We start from the raw sequence: 24722 nt of genomic DNA on the forward strand, positions 1-24722 counted from the left end.
TGATATAGCTAAATATATATTATATAGCTAAATATATGCTATATAGCCTGATATAGATATTTTTGACCAACACCCCTCTTCTTTCTGTTAAAGCAGGCTTATCAACACCTGCCATATCAAGACACCAGTTGTTCTTTTCGATCTAGATAAGGACGTGGCATTTTCCAGTAGCCACCAGCCTGAGGTGCTCAGAGTATCCAAAACCGGTGTTCGACCCGCTCTACAGCAAAAACCCCAAAACCCAGACTTTTACAAGTTTCTGCCCTCCTCCCATCACAATCCCGATCCCTTCCTTCCACAGATTTAAGAGCGAGACCTGGTGATGGGTTGGGGACTGCAGCTCTCGCTCTGCTTCTCCTCTTCCTCCCCCTAGGAGGGTTTGCCCCAGCTTGCTGCTGGAAGGAGCTGGTGGTTTCCAAAATACGTGTGTAATTTTTCCCCAGCCATCCTAGCTGTGTGATTGCTGGGCTTTGCCCTCACACAAAACCTCAGCCCACCTGGGGTAGGTTTGGGGGAGAGAAAAGGAAAAAATAATAGAAAAAAAAATAGGTGGGAAAGGGGAGAAAGACTTTGTCATTATTCAAAATAAACCCAAGACAAAAGAAATGTTCCCCAGCATTAAAGAACAAAAAAAAAGGCCTGCCAACGCGCTATTGTGCTTTATGACGGGGCTAATTATCCGAGGCACATAAAAAAATGTTATTGCCCATAAAATCTCAGCACGCGGCTGCCAGCAGCCATAGCAGGCGCTCGGTCTGGTCTCGTTGCGTGAGTGGCTGTGGGAGGCAAGGAGCCGGCCGCCCTCTGTTCAAGTCGACACAGGTCACCTGTGTGCTTCCCAGAAAATCCCAAATTCTTCACCCTCGATGCCTGTGCATGCCTGCAAGCCATCTGTATGGCACAGCAGCCGCACGCACCCTGAATGGTGCCAGCAACCAAGCCCTGTGCCTTCGGGCGCTATGGAGCAGGGCTTGGAAACAGCACAAACGCAAACTGGGGTTTGGGGTTGGATCCTTTAAAGCAGCGAACGCAACAGCTTCTGGGATAAAAGCAGCAAAGAATCTCAATTTTGTCATTCAATCCAAGGGAAAAATAAGAGTTTAGCTGGAATAGGAGGGTAGGGAAAGCTCTGCAAAGCTTGTGCACCAAGATACAGGTGGGAACGCAAAAAGGGACGAGCATGGCTGATGCTGCTCATGTAGGGTACCTGCAGCACGCTGCTCGATGGTAGGTAGCATTAAAATGCAATTGCTGTTTTACAACCCATGCAATGCACCGAGACTTCCCAGGAAAGGAAAAAAAAACCGTATCACCTGCTCCTGCCTACGCACTCAGTGCCGATAAATCCCAGCCTTTATTGCTGCGGCGGGGAGAAAAGTTTTCAGCCGGCTGAAACTTGATTTGCACTGGCTTTACATGGCACCTCGTCCGGATGTTCCTGATCGAGATTTACAGCACCAAGCAGAAATGCGCCTCCTGACGTTTTCCATTTTGGTGTATTTAATCTCCCAGTTCAACAAAGTGGCCCCACAAACATGTTTTTATCTCCTGGCAGTGATATCACAGGGCACCAGAACGCACCGCGCAGTGGAGAACTTAATGGCGTGTAATAATCTTTAGAGAACAAATGTTCCATTAAAAATGAATTTGGAAATTTCTACCTTAATACTATAAGAACCTTAAACTCATTTTCTCGCAACTATGAAATGAATTTAAGCCCCATATGCTCGCTACATCCACTACAATATTGTGCAAACAGAACCCCGAAGAGATATGGAAGAGACAGACTTGAGCACAGATTTGGCTCGAGTCAGTTAGAAAACCATTTACTCCCTCTGTTCTGAAAAATAAGATTAAAACCAGGACATGACAAGTTGCTGCCGCACGCTGCCAACTATTACTGCTCCAGCCATTTACAGTAACTTAATTCAATTGTTCAAAACTAAAATAAAATGTTAATGCTTCTAATAAGTTTACAGTCCTGCTATTTCCATATCTCCAGGACCCTTATGAAGTCACTCTGTGGAGCACTAATAGGGCCGGAGCTTCCTGGTGGGATGGGACAGGACAGTGCCCATCGGGGTGCAGGACGTTTCTCATTCCACCTGCATGAAATCTGTTCTCTCCCATCCTACTAGGAGCATGGCCCAAGGAACCTCAGGTCTTCCCCACCTGCCGACCACGTGGATCTTCTTCCACCACGCTCATCCACATGCTGAAGCCGGAGCTGTGTCTGAAGCCCTTTGGAGGTGAGTAATCCCAAGTAAAATGGTTGAGCTCAGCAGGGACAGAGCTTGAACCCATCCATTTCGTGCTTCCTATGGTCACAGCCACCTTGGCATGACGCTAGAACTGTTCTGAGCTTGTGGATAATGGAGAACAGTCTGAGGAGCCCTCCCTCCTGCAGGAGGCCCTGTGGTCACATCTCAGGAGGCTTGGGACCAGCACATCCATGCATGTCCTGTTCACCCATCCAAACGTTGTGGTGGGCCTCTCCATAGAAACAACCCAATATTTTGAGGTCAAAACCACCCTGACTTGCTACCTAAGGCAAAGCTTTTCAAAGATAGCCAATCTTACTATTTTTTTTTCATATTAATATGCTGATATAGGATGGCACCTCCATGAGCCCAAAGGAAATGTCGGGGTGTGGGGTAGGATGGTGGTGGCTTCGCTATAGCCACCAGGCACCCAGCACAACAGCCTGGAGGAAGCCTCTAAGACAGCCCACTTGTCCTCTGCTAGGACTGGCTGTACAGCTCCATCCCAGCAGGATATGGCCCATAACCAAGGTCAACAAGTGTCCAGGTAAACACCATGTCTGAGGGTGTGCATACGTGTGCAGGAACTGCTGCGGCAGCTCCGCATCCTGTCTCCAGATCATCTCCACCCAGTCTTACATAGAAATTAAAAAAATAAACATAAAAAATGAAACATACCAAAAAATAAAACAAACCAACAACACAAAATAAAATAAAATAAAAAAAAAAACAGGTTGCCCAGAGAAGTGGTAGATGCCCCATCCCCGGAGGTGTTCAAGACCAGGCTGGACAAAGCCCTGGTCAACCTGGTCTGGTGGGTGGTATCCCTGTCCATGGTAGGGAATGCGATGGCCTTTAAGGTCCCTTCCATCCCAAACCTTTCTGTGATTCTGTGATAAATGCTGTTTTGCCCACATGACCTGACTTTCAGTTGCTTATTTTGAATCAGATTGAACATATTTTCCCCTCGCGTTTCCATCTCCTCTACACATCTTGTGCCTCTCTGTGGTTCATAGTTCAGCTGCTGCCTTTCATGAAAGCCACCAAGATGGCCAAAAAAAAGCACACAGGACTTTCACATGCTTTCATAGCTCTTGAGCTTGTTTCGGACAAATCTTGCTCAACTCCCGTAGCCCAGCTGTTTCCAGGTTGGGAACAAACCGAGTTCTTCCATGACTGTGCAATATCACACCATGCAAGAAGCCTTCAAGACACCACTGCCCTGCCATCGCTGGCTGACATCTGCCAACAAATTCAAGAGGAGTTGAAGGGCTACCCTGCCAGAAGGCCGCACCCATCCACCCAAGAGCACACAGAGAAGTCTAACCACAACCCAACCACAGCAAAACTTCGTTTCCTTCCCCTCCCCACCCTCTCATGAACAAAAAGCTGCCGTCGTTTTCATTTTCAGAGCTCAAGGCAAGCGTGATTTGGTATTCTTCAGAAGAGCGTTGGCTGAGAAACTGCTGCCTGTAAGGGGAAATCTCATGCTCAGGTCTACAGAGCCCTCCTAGGCCCTCCTGATGTCCCTCTAACAATGAAGGAGAAGGGGTTAACGCATCAGCTGTGTTCTTACATGGAAGCTAAGGAGATCCTCCACCACCTGCAGGGATGGGGCCCACCAGTCCTCCCCAACCCCTGTAGCATCCCTGTATCAACCTGAGCCAGGGTCCCCAGCACCTGGAGCTTCCACTACGTGCCTACTGATGCAGCTCTGTGAGCAATATTAATGGCTCTACCCACCCAACAACCAGGCTAATGGCTTGATCATCAACATAACCCAGCCCTCCTGTAATGAAGCCCTTGAAAAATTTCTCTCTTCTCCACCAAAAAGGCAACAGTGGCAAGAAAAAGAAAGCCCCGCATGGCAAGGGCTGCCCTTGTATCACCTTCTCCTTCTCCACCCGCTGTTTTTTTGAGCACACAGCAGCATGTGGAGGGATGAATCCTGCGTCAGGCTGGCAGATTTTGACATTTGCACACATCTCAAGGATGGAGAAGCATCACGGGCAGGCAGCTGAGCCAAAACGTGTGCAAGTCAGGCAGGAGAAGGGCGGTGATGCAGCCCGACCCTCAGATAAAAGCTTCCCATCGCTGCTAGCCCAGCTCTGCTCCTGAGCTCATCCCACCTACCTCCTCCAAATATCTTCCTGACTCATGCAGAACACAGCCCCAGCAGCCTATTTTTACCTCCAAAAATACGCCGCGAGCCTACAACTCAGCTGGGAGGCAGCGCATCCAAATCCCAGCTGTCCGCAGCTCGGGCTTTGAAATCCCCGAACCCTGATTGATGCAAAGACCTTCCCAAAACGAGGAGATTTCACCACCCTCCCCAAAATAGGGGGAGTTACTGGAAGATGAATCCTTTCACCACAAATCCCAACTCTAAATAAGTTTTGGAAAACGTGCATATGATCAAGACAGGCAGGAAGGACATTTTTATGAGGACTTCTGAGCAATGTGATGGTTTTTCCCATGGTCAGTGCTGGTATCAGATCCTCCCAGGAGCCAGTGATTCACATCCTCAGCGAGCATCATTTGGGCAACAAACCACTATTTTTTGTTCTTCTTTTTATTTTTTTTCCAAACCAAAAATCTTGCAGGGCAGGAAACGGACTCGTGACAAACACTTCCCCCACCCTTTCTGGAAACTAACTCCACCAAGACGGTTGAGGAAGGCTTGTGATCATCACTGGGAGTTTATGGATGTGTTCAGACCCGGGGACCTGAGGGTCAGTGCTGGACAGGAGCATTACAGCTCTCCATCACACCTCTGGAACCAGCACCAGCCTTGGTCCTGACCCCTTGGGACCTGCACAACCTGCCCACCTCCACAGCAAGGTCTCCCTGTGGTCTCTTGACCTCCATCTGCTTGGGATGCTGCAGAGAAACCCGGCCAGGCAGAGCTGCTCTTCCTTTGGTTAAAAAGGGAACGGTCAGTGTAAGCACTCCATGTAATTATTACATTTTAAACAGCTTTTGTAGAGTTAATTTTCATTATAACCCCCTTGGACAGGCAGGTAACCCTGAGCAAGCACACTGCCGCAGCCAGAGTCATCGATACCCAGACACACAGATGCCAGCCTGCGGATTAAATTCACCTGCTGGTTTTTTATTTTTATTTTTTTCCCCACTCAGATGAAGCCCTGGCAAGCGGGTAAAGTCTGCCTCGTTACTTGAGGAGTTATGTGCTGGGGCCTCACGGAGGTGAGAAATCACAACTCTCCCCGCACAGAAACAGGTGCAGGGTTTTCTGGAAAAAAAAAAAAAAAAAGTCTCAAGTGTGTTTTTTCTGCAAGAAACGCTGAATTTCTGTGCCATTAACACTCAGCCGTGCCTTAATGGGCAGGCACCAATCCCCATTCCTCATGCTCCTTATTAAACTATCCAGGAATTTTGACCTTTTCTTGTTGCTTTTGCTTTTTTTTTTTTTTTTTGATGACTTTTTTTTGGAACAGATTTTGAAGCAAATGGACCATCGTCCGGGGCAGCCCTGTGCATACTGCGGACAGATGGCTGGTGTAGCAGCACGCATTAGAAGTGATCGAGCACCAGTCTCCTGGCCTGCTAATGCAATAAGACTCAGGAGCAAGACATAATAAACCCGCCCCTGATTAGGTTTCCCTTTAAGCAGAGCAGCAGTCGCTCTCTCTCATTTGTGTTTTCCACAGCTCCCTTTCACCACCCAAGCTGTGGTCAGCCCCAAAAAGGTCAGTTTGGGGGCAAACCTGAGTGAAGCCAAAAGGCTGAGTGGTTTGAGGAACACGGTGATTCAAACTCATCGGGTATCACCGCAAAGCTCCCATGGCAGAGCTCTGTGTTGCTGGAGTCGAAGGGCTGCTTTATCCCACCCTGACACAAAACATCCCACCTCCACGGGTGCAGGATGTGCAGGGCTCTGAGCATCCCCACGGTGTTTTCATTTCATTTCTATTTCATAGAATCATTCAGGTTGGAAAAGCCCTCCAAGATCACCTGCTCCAACCATCCCCTACCACCGATGTCACCACTGAACCATGTCCCCAGGCACCACGTCCAACCTCTCCTTGAACACCCCCAGGGACAGTGACTCCAACACCTCCCTGGGCAGCCCATCCCAATGTTTTATAGCTCAGTGGTACCCACAACACCCCCTGGGTGCCTTGTTCATCCCTGCCCTACCCATTTTCAAGCTCCCTTTCTCTGGGTCTCATTTTCAGGAGGACCGGATGATATTTGAGGGCCAAACAGACATCTGCAGATACCAGAGGAAAAACAGCTTTAAAAAAAAAACAAACAAAAAAACCCCCTCTGGCCTCTTTGTTTTGGCAGGCAGACAGACATTAATCCCTCAGTTCTGCCAGGGGCACGTTAGGGTTTGCACCCAGGCACAGCATTGCTCCTCAGTCAATAAATTATTGGCAGCAACAGGCACATCTGCCCCTGGGAGATGCTGCTGGCCATCCTGCCCCTCGCTGCGGTCCTTGAGGTCACCACAGCATGAGGCTGATTGAATTCTTACACCTCTCCCCAGGCTCTGCAGATGTTCAAAAGGAGAAGTAATGGGGTCCCCAGTCTGCTGGAGACAGAACATCCCAACAGCCAAGACCCCAAATCCTAATGCTTCTCGCCTCCCCAGCATCACCTCTTGGCTCTCCCCTCTGCTTTCAGACAGGGCCTCAACCCAGAGCTGCTTCCAGTAAGGGCTCTTCTACCTGCAGCCCCAGCCCCAGCCCTGCTGCACACAGCTCTGCAGCACGGCTTATTTCCCTTGATTACTTAACCAGAGGCTTCCTGGCTTTGGTCTCGCCACCCACTGCAATAACGTGCAATTACCAGACTTGAAGGAAAAAAAAAAAAAAAAAAGGCAAGTGGCATCTCCTGCCAGGCCAGCACTGCCAAGATCTGCTCCTGTCTTTCAGCTCCAAAATTACCAAATCCTCTGATTGCCTCTCAGCATGGCATTTCAGGCAGCTTCTTCTATACACAGGAGTTTTTACCCCAAAAGACCACTTTTGATGCAGCTCATTTCAGTCCTTGCCTTTCACTCGCTGCTACTCAAGAGGTGGAAGTCAAAGGCAACGCTACCATGAGTTTCTAAAAGATTATTTCAAACCCACCCTCATGTTCAGTGCAGACTGGTGTAATTCTTGGAAACCCCAAAGATTGCAGGAGTCAGACTTCAATTCTCTTATTTTTACTAAAAATTCAATTTTCTATGTGTACTAAAAGGGCTCCACTCATTCAGTTCCTTGCCTTTGGAAGCAGCTGAAGAAAGGGAAGGGGATGTGCTAAAATAAAGGGAATGTCTGGAAGAAAACATCTCCAGTAGGCAGGGCTGCTCTCAGTCTTCCAAAAGAAAGCTGCACCAGGTTAAAATCATTTCCCTGTACCCACACTAATAATTAACCACCACTTTCTTTGGAAATGGTGGGCAAAATGCCCTTCCCATTCCCACCTGCACGGCAGGAGAATTGAGCCAGATGAAGCAGCCAGAGATCCAACTGCACCATCAGCACTGCTACTCGTTTAGATCCCATGAAATGAGAACTTGGGGTTCTGGGGGGAGCCAAAAAAAAACCCCAGGTGGGGACAGACATGGGGACATGCTGGCGGTGCTAGCTCAGGCCAGCAGGCACTACAAGCTCTTCCCAGACCTCCGAGCCATTTAACCCAGTGAGAAGCGCTGGCATTTGTTGCCTGAGCTGGAACGTGTCCATGCTGAGGGCACAGGTCTTGTTTTAACACCAGCCTCCCAAGTCGCCTCTAATTTTAGGTGTAGGCAGTTATTTAAGGCACATATTATGACCAGGGGGGGCACGGGGAGTAGACACCTGCTCATGGGAAGATGAGGACAAGCGAAATGCCCCCAATAACAACTGCTGTCGAGGACAGCAAGCACATTGCAGGTATTTCAGCAATTCGGTATCGAGTGCCATCAGGAACAGGATTTAAGCCACTGCTTCCACTGAGGTCTGTCAAAGCAGCAACAACGTGGGCAGAAATAATTTAACGCTGCAGATCCTGTGTGCAGGTGAGTTAATCACAGTATTACTACAAAAAAACCCTTGCAAAAAAAAAAAATATTGAAAATAAAAATCACACTCCCACCCCCAAATCTTCCTTTTTCAGGAAGAAGCCCAGCCCAAGCAAGATGCTCTGCTCCAGCACCAAGCACTGCTAGTACCGCCCTGACCATGCTACACCCAGCTGAGAGGGATCAATCCTAAAATCTTCCCAAAAAAGGGCAAAATCTTCAAGGTTGATCGCTCCAGCACCACCGGAGTGCACCTCCCCAAGCACAGCTCCTCCGCACCAGGGCTGGGGCACCCATGTCCTAGTACGTCTTCCCTTTCAAAGGTTAAAGCTGTTTACTGAAAGGATTACGAGGGAGGAGCTGCAAAACTAGGAGGAAGCAGGGGGGGAGACTGTGCGCAACTCTTACGTAGGCAATAAATGCCCCACAACCCCGCTCCCGTACAGGTTGGGAGGTCATAGGGATTTCCTTTCTGCTATGGTCTTAAGCTCATTTTGGGCTACGTTGACCGTTGTCTGAAATGTTGCTTAAGGACGCAGCCTGCAAAGCATGGTTTGGGTACAAGAACTGCTCGAGAAGCAGAAAGCCAAGCCGTGCTGCTTCAGCTCTGCAGCGTACCTTGGCTGCGTGGACAGCTGTTTAAAAAAATAAAAGGTTGATTTTGTTTTACTGTGTTGCCTCTCATTTCAAGTAAATGAAATCTGAAGAGCTAGACACTTCAACATACACACGCAAAAAAAAAAAAAAAAAGAGGGATTTCTACACCACCATGAAGAAGAAAAACTTATGTGCCTGGCACAGCAGAGCACCACCAAAGAGAAACTAATGAGCAGGGCAGATCCAGCTAAACACAACGCAATTTAGGCGACGTCCAAGCTGCCCTTAAAGCAAGACAAAGCATTAATTGGTTCTACTTGTTTTGCCTTTGCAGCAAAAAGTTCAGCTGAGGACATCTGATGGCAGGAGCAAGCCACGAGGCCACCTGGACAAGCAGGCACCAGTGTGACCGCTGGGTGGGTTGTGCAAAACACTACTGGGAGCCCTGAGAAATGGGAAATTCGCCTCCAGACTGGAGGGGCTGATCAGATACTGGGCCAGTTCATTAACCAAGTGCTGCTTCTGCAGTTACATCACCTCGTTTCCCAAGGCGGAAAGTGAACTTAGCAAACACGTTGTGAATTTGATGCACTAGCTGAATTCAGCTGTTAGAGGATGACAAAGGGAAGAGGAGATGTGTCCTGGGAAGCAAAGGGTGACCCATAGATTACACCGTCCCTCTAAAAGGATGACAAGATCTGTGAAGGTGGGGTTACATCTGAATGGTCTCACACAGCCTCATTGCTCACCACGTATCACCTTATCTTATCTGCGTGGTTTCTTTAACCTGACTCATCCTGGGTGAGCAAACACAGAGCCCTGCCCAAAGGGAGCAGATGTAGTGCAGGCGTTGCAGGAGGCTTCTGAACCACCAGGTCAGGAGCCACAGCTGGTTCTGCCCAAAGCAGCTGGTTTGCTCCTGCACTGGATTGCTCCCCGAGCTGTAAAAACTCAGCCCTTGCTCCGGGATGACAGCATTCACTGCTCCGAGACAAGGAAAGAAACAATGAGAAATTCAACCAACCCAAGGGAACTGGTAATTAAGATCTTGGGAGGGGAATAAAAAAACAAAAGGGAAAAAGAAAAACAGACTACAGGTTAGTAGCAACCAGCCCCTTTTGGCCAATGAACCACAGCTGAAGCGCTGAACCTTGGTATTCCCTGAAGCGTGCACAAATAAAAATATTTAATAGGCTCTGCAACCCTGCTGCAGATCACTAACCATAGCCCAGGGTCCACGCTTTTGGTACCACTGATTTTAGGGACAAAGAAGTACAGGCCTTACAGAAAAAAAAGATATTGGAACTTATTGCAAAGGGGAAAAAAAAAAGCGCAAGAAATGGCACCCTGAGAATTCAAAAGAGTTAAAAGGAAACTGATAAAAAGCACAAACACGAGAGAAGGCACAAAGCTAATTCCATCACGGCCTTATTGGTTCTGTAAATGCATTAATGAAAGCAAACAAAGTGTAGGTCTGTTAATCAGCAGGAAGGAGAGCAGAGTACATAACAAGACGCCCTGCTCAAAGCCTTCTCTGCTTTGTACTTAAGCACCCAAGGATGACTGTCATCAAGCACTGATCTCTCTTAAAACCCTCAAATCTTTTCTTTCCAATCTGCTCTTCACTTGGATCCCCTTGTTAAAAGTGCTCTTCTAAAGGTTAACCAGGAAGGGATGTTTAGCTATTCCTTAGTCCTATCTTCAGGATAAGGGGGTCGATTCTGCCACGGTGGCTGTGTGAAGGTAGAACCTCCTGGGGAGCCCATGACCACTCAATATTCACATTCGTGCCACCATTCATTTATCATTGACTTTTATGAGTCCCTATTTAAGGCCCCAATGGTTCATCTTTAACTCTCATTGAAAAGCAAATAGCAAGTTTTTCCACCAGAGGACCAGAAAACACCAAGAAGCAGAACCCCCAAGATCCCCCAAGCACAGGGAGCTGCGCCCATCTGTGACACAGCCGCTAAGGATAACCTCCCTCGCTCCAGCAAAGGAAACGGGCTGGGGAAAGAAGCCAGTGGTCAGGATTTTGGGCCAAGAACCTGAAATTGAGGTGCTGCCAACGGGCGGGGGATGACTCAGCCTTGCAGAAACAGAAGGGGTGAGGGGAAAAGGACAGAACAAAAGATAATCAGACACACGCCTGAGTCACTGGTAGATAAGGAGGGACGAAAACAGAAAAGAGGTGGAAGGGCAGAGATTTAAAAAAGAACTTTTCTTTTGAGATCCTCCTAGCAAGGGGTAGGTAGGAAGCAGAAGCAGAGGAGCTGAGGAGAGGTGATGCTCCCTCCATCAATCATTGCGTCAGGAACGGGAAATGTGCCAAGGGAACAGGGATGGGGAAAAGCCAAGGATCAGCTAAGAGCTGGGACGTCTGCTTGCCCTTACCACTGGGCTCAATGCACCAGGGAAGCGACCCAGCCATGGGGTGGCCCATCCAAAGCACCACGAGATCGGAAAGGGGAGAGGACACCGCTCCCCAGACCGGCTGCTCCAGCCCCCGGCCGGTACTGCTCACCGTGCCCGTTGCAGTAATAGATCCACTTCTCCCTGTTCTGCGTGGGGGTGGTGGACTTCTTCATAATAGCTTTCTCCACAATGGCACTGGGATCTTGCCTCGGCCCTTTCTTCAGAGTCCGTGAGCTCTTCCTGACGCTGCAGACCACGATAACCACCAGGACCAGCAGCAGGAAGAGGACGATCATCCAGGGCAAGTGTTCGTTGATATCGAAGTGCTGGTGGACGTTCTGCGGCCCTCTCCGGGGCGGCCTGTAGGGCATGCTGGACTTCTCGCCCCCTGCCATCTCCAGGGCCGGCTGCTTCTCCAGAGCTTGGCTGGTGTGCTTGTGCCGGTAGCTCTGCGCCTGGCCGGCGGTGCTGGTGCCTACCAGGCTCCCTCTGGTACCCCCGGTCTCGTTGGCCGAGGTCTGGTTGTAGTCGCTCGTTGGCCCCGTCACACCGTCGGCCGCGGGTGGAGAGGGAGCCAGGTCGGGAACTGAAGAGTTCAGACCTGCAGGAGGAGAGGAGAGCTCAGTGTCACGGCGCTGGGGAGGTGACATGGAGCCACAGCACAGCCTGAGACCCCTTGGAGTGTCCGTGTGGCCTGCAGGCCTAAGCCCAGCACCAGGCAGCAAGAGAGGGAAAGCCAGACCTTAATGTCACCTCTGTATCAGATAGCTACTGAGTCAAGTTTGAGATAAAACTGACTGGGTTAACACTGAGTGGCTGCTCATCAACAAAAAGGAGCGATTAAAAGCACATTGGTGGTCTATGTTTGACCCAAATTCAGCATTTCTTAGAAAACCCGCAACTTTGAGGCAGTTGGCTTTCTTTTCCTAGCTTTACACTGATATTATTATTTTTATTATTTTATATTTTTATTACATTACTAGCTTTACATTGATAACGGAAAATTTGGTATTTGGGCTAGGAACACACATAAACATTAGCTTTACTTTTTACTGATGATGGAAAACATTTTCATATGTGTTTTTAGCCCAAATACTATTAGCTTTACAGCCATCATAGAAAACTTGGTATTTGGGCTAGGAACACACAAATTCAGAGGCTTAGTATCTCTCAACCAACTCTTGTCAGAGAAGCACAAACATTTTATCAGGCAATCAGGCATGGATGCATCAACTCCAAACGAGGTTCTGAAGTGACTGAGATGTACCAACTTCCTCCTAAGAGCCACTTTCCACTTTTATTGAGTTTTCTTATCAAGCAGCGCCTGGTGAGAAGAGGAAGGGCGCTGCAGCACGAATTAGAGCCTGCTCTGGAAACTTGGATGTGAAGATCGTGTCTCATCCCAGCTGAGCCAAAGCGCGGGTGTAACCATCTGCGATGTGAGAAGCCAAACCGCTCTGACCAGGACACAAACAGGGAAAACGCTAACTTTTATCTGCTTGTCTACAGTTGATATCAAAGTTCAGGGAACACCCTCCCTTCCTCACCCAGGGAGATGCCAATGTCACGTCAGGCTTCTCATTTCTTAGGTCCCAGAGCCCTGCAGCCTACAACCGTCAGCACCTCCCCGCACCTGCATTTACTGGCTCAGGTGTAAAGGGCATCAAAAATTGCCTTTTGTTGTTGAAATGCCCCATTTTGGACACTATCAAGGAGTGCTGAGCAACAGCTCACACAGAGCCCCGTAGCACCCAGCCATGGCTGAAGCATCTTTGCTAAACACAGCAGCACCCTGCCCATGGGTTCTCTGCCTGGACTCCTACCCCAGCAGTCTCCCAGTGAAGAGTGTGACATGTCATTTCCAATTAAGTGAGAGAATGGGGAATTCAAGCTAGTTTTCCCCACCAGTGGTAATTAGTGGAAGCCTTCGAGGTTAAAGAAAAAAAAAATAATAGCACAGCCTAGGTGCAGTTTTGGCAATGGTCCCCATTCAAGCCAGTAGAGTGATACAATTCAGGGCAAAACATAGCAGGGAAAGCACAGGCAGAGAGGCAGCAAACCCATCAGGACACCCAAAAAACCCATCCAGAGATCCAACAAACCCATCAGCGGGGTGGAGAGAAGCTCCCATCTCCCCTTGGGGCTTTGCTGCTGCACCCGCTCCCTGCTCAGGTTTGCCACAAACACACTGAGACTTGTGCCAGCACAGCACGTGGACTGGAAAAACGGCTGGGGAACACGATGTCCTCTTAATCCAAACAGTAGGACAGCCAGAAGTCCAATCAGGAGTAAAATCTCGGGGAAAATATTATTAAGTGTGGTTTAACACAAGCAAGGGCAACCTGATATAGTCCAGAGCCATGTCCTGGCCAAAAAAGCAAAAGCACCATCTGCACTTGAGACCAGGTTGACCTCCAACAGCCTAAAAACAACTGTGACCGAGGCAGGAATGCAATCCCATGGCCGAAAACAGCTGTGCACGTTACCTTTGGGAAGATGAGCAGTCGGTGGAGCCTCGTAGGTTTCTCCACCTGCTTCTGCATCTGACGAAGCCAAAGATGTGCTTGGCAGAGACGCCGGAGAACCGCAGACGTTGTCACTTTCCTTTGTCCCCGGCTTGACCACCACCATGTTCTTCCCGAAGCAGTCCGTGTAGGTTTTGCACTTCATCACGCTAGAAGGCACATCAGAAAAAGTACCACGGGGGCACGGCTTGCACCTCACGTCTTCCGTCTCGGTTCCTTTCTTGCGGACGCCCCAGCCGACCGGGCACACCGTGTAAGGGACGCAGGTATCGTTCGTCTGAAACGTACCCGACAGGCAAGTGCACTCGCGGTCGGTCAAGGCAGTACAATGGGTTTTCTCAATCATTGGCAGTTCGCAGGGCTTTCTGCAAGGGTGGCATCGCTCTATGCCGTTCTCGTGCTTCGTAAAAGTCCCGTCCGGACACGGGCTGCACTCCCTTAAGGTGCTCTTCGTGCAGTGCTTGGACACGTAGGTTCCCGCGGGACACTTGTCGCAGATCAGCTCCTGGTTGGTGGCACGGTCGAGGTGGCGGTACTTGCCGGCGGAGAGGCTGATGGCATTCTGCTCGGAGGTCAGCTGGGGCTGAGCGCCGGCGCTGCCGAGGAACACGAGCAACTGAAAGACAGAGGCAAAGCGTTAGCGCATCCGGGGCCCCTGGTGCCAAATTCCTTCTGGAGTGCCAGCCCGGGACAGGGCCACCGGGGCAGCAGGACCACGAGGGGGGTTTTGTCCTCTCAAGGCTGAGAGGTCCCAGCAGTGCTCAGGCATTTGCCAAGAAGACAAAAACCACGCAGGCAGTGGCTCTGACCTGCGGGACTTCCTTCCTCTGTGTTTGTTACCCTGCGGTTGCTCAGTTATTTGCCTTTTAAAATAAGGCAAAACAGGATGAAATCTGGGCTGGCGTGCGGTACCAAGTGTGTTCTCAGCCCCGCCACCCTCCCACACCCCTGTGCAAGGGTAAGGCTTGCTTCAGGGGCTCTGCTTCAAGCCTCCCACACCTGAATCCACTTGAAACCAGATTAATTTGCAACAGGAGAGGGGAAAAAGGATGCTATTCCTAAGCTCTTTTAGGGGCTCCACTGTAACTTTGTTCCTCATTGCATCAGATACAGGTAAAAGCTCTCATGTTTTTACACACCAAGCGCACCCAGCTGGGTTTGGCTGGATGATGACTATGGGTCTGTTCACCTCCACCTACTTCTAGCCCCATGATTTTTTTCCCTTTGGTCCTTTGTGTTGGTACCATGGGGCTGCTCCTTCCCCAGGAGAAGCCCTCTCTCCATTTCTACCTGGGGGACCTCTGGACCACAGATACGCATCAGTTAGGCCAGCAGAAATAATGCACGGAAAACAAAAGGCAGCTCAAGAAGAGCTGCCACAATCTCATCCAGCATGCAAAGCAGCTGGAAATGCATTTCCAAACAGCAGCAGGCTGAGTTCAGAAGGAAGAGGACCAGGATAACATTACAGCAGCTTTACAAAGGTGATTTCCTACACTAAGGTGGGAAGACCACCAACCCTAACGCTTCTCAACCGAGCAGCCGAGGACATAAATCACCTTGCTAGGCTATACGGGACCTTGCTCTTGCTCTGCTACATATCCTGGGCTATCAGCCAGCAAGAATATATTATATAAAAAAAAAAAAAAAAAAAAAAAAAAAAGCCTCCAACAACATGACTCTGCAGAACACACATCGCAGCAGAGCTGCAAGCTGCGCCGCGTCATTTTTGGTGCAGTCTCTTGCTTCCTGGAAAACACATGCTCTGGCAGCGCATTTCTCTTTCACCTGCTAAATAATTTATGGCCGAGGATTTGTACAAAACACTTCAAGTCTTTTTTTTTTTCCCCTCCCTCCTGAAGCGGCAATTACAGAGGCGGCAGCAGCAGACAAGCCTGCAGGAGTTGACAAGGATCCTGCGGTGGCCAGGCCAATTACAGCACGTCAAATTAAAACAACAACAACAAAAAAAAGCGAGAGGCTGCTCTGGCAGGCTCTAACGGCTCACCCGATGCATGTTCCACCCCTCCCTCCTGCAAGACACGATTTCACGAAGCGCTCAGCTCGCGCTACAGAAACCTGCCACCCGTAATCTCCCTGACGCAACCGCGAATTAGCAAACCAGATGCAACAGGATCCAGCCTCCCCGGGGCTCACCGGTGCCCTACACGGGGGATATGAGCCCGTGTTGGACCCTGGGGGGGCATCAGGAGGTGTGGGACCAAGGGGGCTCTGGTGCATGCGCAGCTCGGCGCTTATGGACAGCAGCGAGTCGCAGCGGGGGAAGGCTGAGCAGCCTGGAGCATCCATGCGGGTGTCGTGTGGATTGGTGCTTCTGGTCCCTAAAAATAACCCGCTGCTGGGAGCGTGCGGCTGGCAGCGCTCGCGGCACTGTGAGCACCAGCCGGGAGCAGGAGGATGTCTCTGCCTGGGAGGACGTCTCCGCCAGGGAGGATGCCGGCTGCTCAGACCCACCACGAGCAGCACAAGAATGGAGCAGGGTCTCCTTAGCCACTGGATTCCAGTTCGTTACTCCAAGCACCAAAGCACACAGGGCAAGAAAAAAAACACAGAAAAAAGGCATTGGTGCAAGATGACCCTGGTACGACCAGATACCAGCGCACCTGGGTTTGGTGCTGCTCCTCACGCCTGCAGAGCATCCCCAGCTCAGCGCCCACGTCCCTTCCTGGCCACCCAAACCGCCTCCAGCACATGGAGGACTTCGGTTGGGGAATGGGCTGGGATGAGGGAGCCCCTGAGCTGGCAGACGACGCAGGCATGACCCATCTTACTGCCAGCAGCCCGGTGATGCAGCCAAGCACCTACGCAGCATCGCCATCACCACTCTCTTCAGTTGCAGCCACTCATCGGATGGAGCTGATGAGCAATTTGCAGGGACACTAGTTTGTAGGGAGCTACCCGCCTCCCAAGCACATGTACGTGGGATGCGGCAGGGAATGGGCCAGCTTGTGCAGGAGCAAAATCCGCTCCTCAGCCCTGAGAGGCTGCCAGGAGAGAGACAGAAAGTTGGCGAGAAAACAAGCATTTGGGTCCGAAACAGGGCGAATTTGGGTTGAGCGTGGCGCCGCCCCACTGCTGCCAGCCCCGCGGTAGGGAGCAGAGCAACGGTAAACTTCACAGCCATACAATGCATTCAGCAAAAAATAAAAAGAATAAAGGTGACTTAAAAAAATAAAAGAATTAAACTGACTTTAAAAAAGAGAAAAAAAAATCATTAAAAAAAAAGAATAAAGAAAAAGCAACTAAAGGCAACTAAACGCAGCGTATGTGATGCTGGTAGAGCGAAACCAGAGCAGAGGCACAGGGCTGTAGGTGAGCAGGGACTGACAGCGCCAAGGTGATAACCCAGGAACTGTTTCCAAGTGAAAATACCAACATTTCCTGAATTCGTTGAAATTGCAGCTAGCCCACACTCTCCGTAGCAATGCCTCAGCCCAGGTCGGGCTGCATAGCTCCCCTTCCCGAAGGTCAGCTACACTCTCTGCGGAGCACCTCCGGGAAGGCATTTGTGACACTGAAGGTGGAAAACAAACAAACAACCCCCCCAAAACACCAGTAAATAGGTCCAGAAGTTTGATGGCAACTTTACGGAGATAAGCAGCCCATCTCCTGCCCTGCGCCCTATAGGCAGGATCAAGTTACAAACTCCAAAAACACCTGGGACGAGGGTCTTGGGGAAGAAGGAAAGCGAGATTTAGCTTCTTTAAGGGCGCTGAGTTATTTTCAGCCAGTTTGGGGTTTAATGAAACTGAGAGTCCAGGGCTTGGTCGACTCAGCAATCCCACTGCCATGGCTGGGAAGGGCAACGGCAACAGGGGAAAATGCCAAAACAGCAGCACAGGCGCACGGTCCCCGTGAAGGGGAACTCAACAGCTCTTCCCACACCGCACATCAGCAGAGAATCGCTGGCTGCAGCGAGCCCACTAGAGGCAAACGAAGCCCCCACAGCCCTCTGAACACACCTGGGATGCATGAGCAAACAGTGATCCAGGCGGCAGCCACGAGAGCATCCCACCCACGACCTTGCCATCAAATGGGAATTCTGTCCCACGGCTCATCTGGTAGCACACCCGCACACATCCAGGTTGAGGATGCGCGTGCACGAGCAACGCTTGCCTGGACGTTTGGATCCTTACCTTCACTCTGGGAGGGGGGAGAGCACTCCACTTGTATTTACCCACGTACTCGGACCCCTTTGATTTTTCCTCGGGGAAAAAGAGTCCGGGGGGAATCCTGACACTGCCGACCACGCAAAGTTTTGCTTCGCGTTCCAAGGGGCGATGCCGCTCCCCGTGCAAGACTCACCCCGTTGCGGCTGCCCGGCGATTCCCCAGTCCCCGCAGCCCCGCAGCAGCTCGCTAGGACCCACCTGGAGCCCAGCAGGAGCGGCCGCGGCGCTGCTTACACAACCCAGCCGCAGCACGGACCCGCCGCCCCCAAAAATCCCTCCGTCTCTCTCTCCCCAAAATGACAGCGTTTCGCCCCAAAGCGCCACTCTGCCGCGGTCCTACGTGGGATGGCAAAACGGGGAAGCCGGGGGAGCTTGGCCTCTCTCCCAAAGCATGGGGGCAATAAAAACAACATCAAAAAATGGGATGAAGGAGGCGAGGGTTGAGAATAAACACCCCAATAAACAACCCCAACACCTCTCACGACCCCCGGGACGCGCAGGCATCCCCGCACCTTACCACCCGTCCCCCACCTCAAATCTCCGGACCCCCCAAAAAACTCACCGAGAGCAAACCGGCGAGCACTGGGCACGCCGCGGCGGGGCGGGGGGCGGCCGCCCCCATGGTGGACGGGGGGTCGGGGTAATGGGGTGGGAAAGGGTGGGGGGGGGGTGGCCGCAGCGAGCGGGGAGGGGGGAGCGCGGGCGCTGCCCGGCTAACGGCGCTGCTTCATGGGGCGGCGCGGGGTCGGCAGCGGCGGCTGCTGCCCGCGGCGGGGGGCGCCCATGGTGGCGGGGCCGGGGCCGAGGCCGGAGCCGGGGCCAGGGCCGGGGGGGAGCCGAGGCGGGGGCGCTGCCGCCCGCCGCGCTCCCACCTGCCTGCGGGGGCTGCCGCTGCCGCGGCGGCGGGGCGGCGCGCACGTGGGGGCGGCGCGCCGGCGGGAGAAAGAGGCGCGCGCGCGCGCGCGCCCGGGGAGGGTGGGCGGCACCGCCCTTTGTGGCGTCACCGGGCGCGCGGGGCCGGGGCGCGCCAAGGGCGCCCCCTTCCCGCGCGGCGCGGGGAAAGGAGAGAGCGGCGGGGGCGGGTGGGAATTTGGGGGGCAAGGGGAGTTCAGCGGGGTGGGGTTATTTTATTTTAATTTAATTTAATTTTATTTTATTTTATTTTATTTTATTTTATTTTATTTTATTTTATTTTATTTTATTTTATTTTATTTTATTTTATTTTATTTTATTTTATTTTATTTTATTTCATTTCATTATTATTTAATTTATGTTTTATTATTTATTTTATTATTTTTCACTGTTTTATTATATTTTATATTTTCATCTTATTTTGTCTCATTTTATTTTATCTCATTTTGTGTTTTTTTTCTCCTGTTCTCTGACACGGAGCACATAAGGAGTAAGGGGAGTAAGAGGGAGCAGCAAGAATCATACAGAGACACGGAATGGTTGGGGTTGGAAGGGGCCTCAAAGCCCGTCTACTTCCAGCCCCATCCAGCTTGGCCTTGGGCGCTGCCAGGGATGGGGCACCCACAACTCCTCCGGGCAGCCTGCGCCAGGGCCTTGCTGCCCTCTGAATAAAAAAATAAAATCCTAATATCTCATCTAAATATATCCTAAGAGCAGAGCTGACCCCCAAAAGAGGGTGACCTGGAAGCCCTCACAGATGAGGGCCCAATCCTGCAGCAAGGGTCCAAGGCTCCATGGGTCCAAGGTCCCACCAGGGTAGGGGTGGGGTGGCCCAGGCAGGGCTGAGCAGAGCCAGTAGGGTTTATGGGTGCCTCAGGGCACTCGACATCCGTGGATGCATGAGATCCAAGCCTTCCATGGTTATCAATGTTGCTGGTTGCCCATGGAGGAAAACATCACACACCTGATTCCCAGAGCCTGCAGAAACCTTGCCAACCATCACCTTCTGGGGGCATCTCGAACGCAAATGAAACAAGGCAGGGTTTTGGTGCCACACCAAAAACAACAACACATGTCCCCCATGAATGATAGAAAATCTCGAAAAAGAGATAAAAAGAGATATCCTCACTCTGCAGGAGCGTGGGCTTCATCCAAACCCTTCTGAAGTTCGCACAAAGCCTCCTTCTGACTTCAGGGAGGTTTGAATCCAGCTGAAGGCTCCTCTCCCAGCCGAAGCAAACCTTTTCTCCCTGCACTTTTCCCCATTCCCAACCCTGGAAAGGAGCAACGACCTCAGGGAGCCTGGGAACGAGCCCGGAGCAGAGCTCCTCTCCCCAGCCGGGATGGCAGCGGCAGGACAGCCGTTCCCAGGAGAAGACCGAGTCACGTCTGCAGGGAGAGGACCTTCCTCCACAGCTGGCCATGCTGCAGAGCCCTGCTTCGAGCTCCTCCATCCCGTGGGGCCACCAGGGCCAGGAGCAATGTGCTCATCCCAGGAAGGGAAGCCAGCTCCGTGCCCCCACAGGAGTCTCCATGCAAAGCCCAGGCCACTGGGGCTGCCCAGCAGGCAACCTGGGATGCCCACGGCTGCTTGTAAATCCAAATATTTGGGGTGAATAACTGGCCATAACCCAGCTGGACTCATGGGAGGGGGTTTTAAGTTTAAAGATGTGCAGCTTTCTGGTGAAATTCGGGGTGAGTCTGGGCTGACGGTGGCTCTGAAACCACACCGGGTCTGCTGGCGGCATAAAAGACCTCAAATTGGGTTAGGGAAAAACAGGAAAATAATCATCGGGAGGACGGGGTGACTCAGGGGACTGGCAATAAGCTGGATCATTTTACTGCCATGGACTGCATTCTAATTAGTTATATCCGCTTTTAATTATTGGTATTTATACAGAACCTACAGGCTGTCCATGGATTATCCCAAAATGCACAGGCTGCTCTGGAAATCTCTCCCCCATGCCCCTTGCAGCCTTATTTGAGACAAACCCTGGTCACGCTGCCTACACGGGGTCACGAAGTGCTGCAGGAGTTGCTTACTGGTGCTCTTCTTGCTGCCTCCCTGCTTTTCTGGGTCTTCAGAAGGAAAAAGGGGAAGCGGGCAGCTGAGGTTAGAGCTTCATGTGAAGGGTTTCTGGCGGCGGCAGCAGCTCAGAGGGTTCCTCCTCGTCTCTTACATTCGGTTCCTTTTTCCCCCTTGTGCCACCCCGTGAGTCATGCAGACGCTCACGGTCACGGGCTGCGGGATCAAGCAGGTCAGTGACCTGGGAACTCTTAAAAAGCACAAAGCGGGGGGATTTTGAGTCGCAGTCAGGGAACCTCGCTGCTCACATTCATCACAGACCCGTGGGCTTTCAGTAAGGTGGTGGCAGGAGCGATGGAGCGATGCCCACCCTCCTGCTTTGCCACCAAAAGCTATCTTCTGAAGCTGCAATGTCTCCTCCTGCTAGGAGAACCCAGAGATGTTTGGTCATTGGAGGCTGTTTAAAGCCCTTCCCAAAATTTCATGAAATGGGAAGAATTTTTTCATGGGAAATGTTAAAGGATACCCTACACAGCCACCACTTGCTTCGTCCTGAGGAAGGCAGAAGCTTGTGGGCAGTGATTTTGCAATAAAAGAAGCCAGGCTAACAAGGCAGATATTATTTACTTAGAGACCTTTTCATGGACCATCGCTTTCACATCTCCGTACAAAACGTATTTCTATATTTCTGGTTGCTGTTACAGGAAAACAGCCCCTGCATGGGAAAAAATTCAGTTCCAATTCATATGGAAACCACATCTACCGCTTGCACAAGCATAAATCAGGAAGTTAAACTGACACAGTCTGAGGACTTACCCCGGGTGAGAGGAAGAAGCCTCTGGGTGGGGGTTCTCACCCTTGTGGTCCTCCCTGGGATCTCCAGGGAACAGGGAAGGGAAACATCGACCAAGAGCAGCTGTTCCCAGCAGGAAGATTTATATATAAAACACACGTGTGTATGTATATATGTATACGGAGGGATTTTTAGCAGGATCTGTGGCAAACGTAGGATGACCTGCGGGAAAAGTCTTTGGGGTGGTCGAGGCTTTTTGACGTGGGTTTGGTGGCCATCACCTCCGAGCTCTCCTTCCTGTGCACAAGGCCGAGCAGTGTGTTTTCCCAGGTGACCCAAAGAAAGGAGAAGCTGGGCAGCAGGCAGCAGTACCAAGTGCATAAACGGGAATTTAACCTGGGGTAACATCTGTGAGACACCCAGTGGGCGCCGTGGGGAGATGCTGCCGCAAATCACAGAATCACAGAATCACAGAATTTCTAGGTTGGAAGAGACCTCAAGGTCATCGAGTCCAACCTCCAACCTAACGCTAACAGCCCTCCACTAAACCATATCCCTAAGCTCTACATCTAAACGTCTTTTGAAGACTTCCAGGGATGGTGACTCCACCACTTCCCTGGGCAGCCTGTTCCAGTGTCTAACAACCCTTTCAGTGAAGAAGTTCTTCCTAACATCTAACCTAAAACTCCCCTGGCTCAACTTAAGCCCATTCCCCCTCGTCCTGTCACCAGGCACGTGGGAGAACAGGCCAACCCCCACCTCGCTACAGCCTCCCTTGAGGTACCTAAAAAGAGCGATAAGGTCACCCCTGAGCCTCCTCTTCTCCAGGCTGAACAAGCCCAGCTCCCTCAGCCGCTCCTCGTAGGACTTGTTTTCCAGGCCCCTCACCAGCTTCGTCGCCCTTCTCTGCACCCGCTCAAGCACCTCGATGTCCTTCTTGTAGCGAGGGGCCCAAAACTGAACACAGTACTCGAGGTGCGGCCTCACCAGAGCCGAGTACAGGGGGACGATCACCTCCCTAGTCCTGCTGGTCATGCTGTTAAAATGAAGCGCAGCTGGGGCTGCTGCTTCTCCCCTGGGGAGAAGGGTGCAGGGAAATCCAATCATTTCCAGGTCAGCGGGCAGCCGTAAAGAAGCTTTCCTCCTGCCCCCAGAGCAGCACAGTGATGCAAGTGCTGTGAAGCGAGGAGGAGAGGTTTGTCTCTCTTTCATTGGGCTGCCTGCACACCCAAACTGGCGTGGGTAGAACAAGCCCGGCAGCCGCCTCTGTGTCTTTCAGAGCAAGATTAGCAAAGGTGTGAAAATTAGTGTTTCATTCAGGGTGTTGCAGCCCTTTGATATATACAGAATATTGTTTTACTGGAGGTCCTGCAGTGCCTGCTTTGTCCCTGCTGGCCAGGAGCAAGGCTTGCCCAAACTGCTCTGATTTCAGGTGCGTCACCCAGAGCCCTTGGTCATCTCCCTGCCATGCTCTCTGCTGGGGCATCCTGGTGGTTGTGATGTTAGAAATGAAAAATTACACGTTAGCCAAACATCTTGCTATGCCCCTGAGCTTACACTGGAGAAATCAAGCGCTTTCCTGGGAGGACTGCATGAACTTCTTGGTTTAGCATCAAAAAAGACACCGGATGAGCCCTGCTGGTATGGAGATGAAGCAGCAAATGACCCTCACCACCTTGAACCCAGCATGGTTCGTTTAGCTCAGCTCAGCACTTTTTTATTTATTTTATTTATTTTTGTCTGGAGTGAGAGTTCAGAGCCAGATGTACAGCCCTGGGGTTATTTTTGGAGCCCCAGGAGGATGTCACTTCCCGAGTGACCTTGCTTGGCTGCACCCAGAGGACCAGACCTCGTTGTGGACGGATCTTGAATGATCTCAGTTGCAGCTGAAGGTCTGTGTCATGGCTCCCGTTACCAGTGTGGAGGATCAGATATCCACAGAGGCTTTATCCCAAATGCAGGAAAAGCATCGCTAGTTAGAGATTTGGGGTCTTGGCACCACCGACAACCACTACGCAGCCAAGGGTTAGTCACCAACCTTCAAGAAAAGTGTCACTCTTTATGTTCTTAGAGCAATGGGATCAACATAGGTGGGATAGATCTACTTTTTGATGTGGTACCTCTTTTTTAGAGGCTTTTAGGGGAATGGGTCTGTCAGTCCCAGGTGCTCCCTGATATATGGGTTGGCTGCTGCAAGGTGGCATCGGCACGGAGGGGTTAAGCCCTGTTGGTGGCTGTCCTTGTCACCACAGGGAAACAGACAGAGCAGCTGGGGACTGCATGCTCTTTGCACCTTTAGTGAGCTCTTGCACTCCAGCACATGTGCAGAGTATTGAGAAACCTCACCCAGGTTTGGCTGTTGTGCAGCAGTTCTGGCTGTGAGGTGTCTATGGAACAGGCCGTCCGTGAAAATGAGCCAGGACATAGTCCTAGAGAGCCAAGATGCTGTGCTGTCTGGGGGTAAGGCTGTAATAATAAAGGCAACCTTCCTGGCAGCAACAACAAGGCAATTAAGGAACCCTCAATTTCCAAGGGTCCTTACAAACACATCACTAATCTTCAGCCAGAAACAGGGGAAAATTAAGTCAGCTTGGGTACTCAGGGATGGTGCCGTGCTGTGAGCCTTTCCTCACTGCCACCCTACAGCTGTCCTTGCCCTGTTTCCCATCCCAGCTGGCCTTCTCCATTTGTGAACAAAGAAACTTAACACCAGAGTCCTTCACGGAAAGGAGGAGAGGCAAGGGAAACAGGAAAGCAGATAATGTAAAAACAAACAAGCACCCCATCCAAAGTACACAGAGAAATGTTCAGCTCTCTCTTTCTCTTTGCTTAGCTGGCTACTTCCTCCATCCTGCAGCCTCCTGCTGTGCTCAGTTCACTGGTGTCACATCTCAGGCCATGCATTTCTTCCAGGAAGATGTCCACCCATCCATTTGTCCATCCATCTGTCCGTCCGTCCGTCCATCCATCCATCCATCCATCCAT

At 51.1% G+C, this 24722-nt stretch overlaps 1 protein-coding gene across 3 annotated transcripts in view; it reads right to left on the reverse strand.

Moving 5' to 3' along the window:
* TNFRSF21 (TNF receptor superfamily member 21) overlaps positions 1-18928 on the reverse strand; it is a 33996-nt gene extending 15068 nt beyond the window's left edge. For all 3 annotated transcript variants that reach the window (XR_014618272.1, XM_084283667.1, XM_084283666.1), the window contains exons 1-3: positions 18569-18928; positions 13776-14430; positions 11399-11890 (exon numbers count right to left, since the gene is read on the reverse strand). Coding sequence is in view for 2 of the 3 variants with exons in the window: in XM_084283667.1 (XP_084139793.1) it covers positions 11399-11890; positions 13776-14430; positions 18569-18628 (1207 nt within the window). In the remaining variant the exon portion in view is untranslated. The remainder of the gene's footprint in view (positions 1-11398; positions 11891-13775; positions 14431-18568) is intronic.
* Positions 18929-24722: the final 5794 nt, after the last annotated feature.

The sequence above is a fragment of the Netta rufina genome (genome assembly GCF_964035555.1).
Source record: "Netta rufina genome assembly, chromosome: 3".
Taxonomy (NCBI): domain Eukaryota; kingdom Metazoa; phylum Chordata; class Aves; order Anseriformes; family Anatidae; genus Netta; species Netta rufina.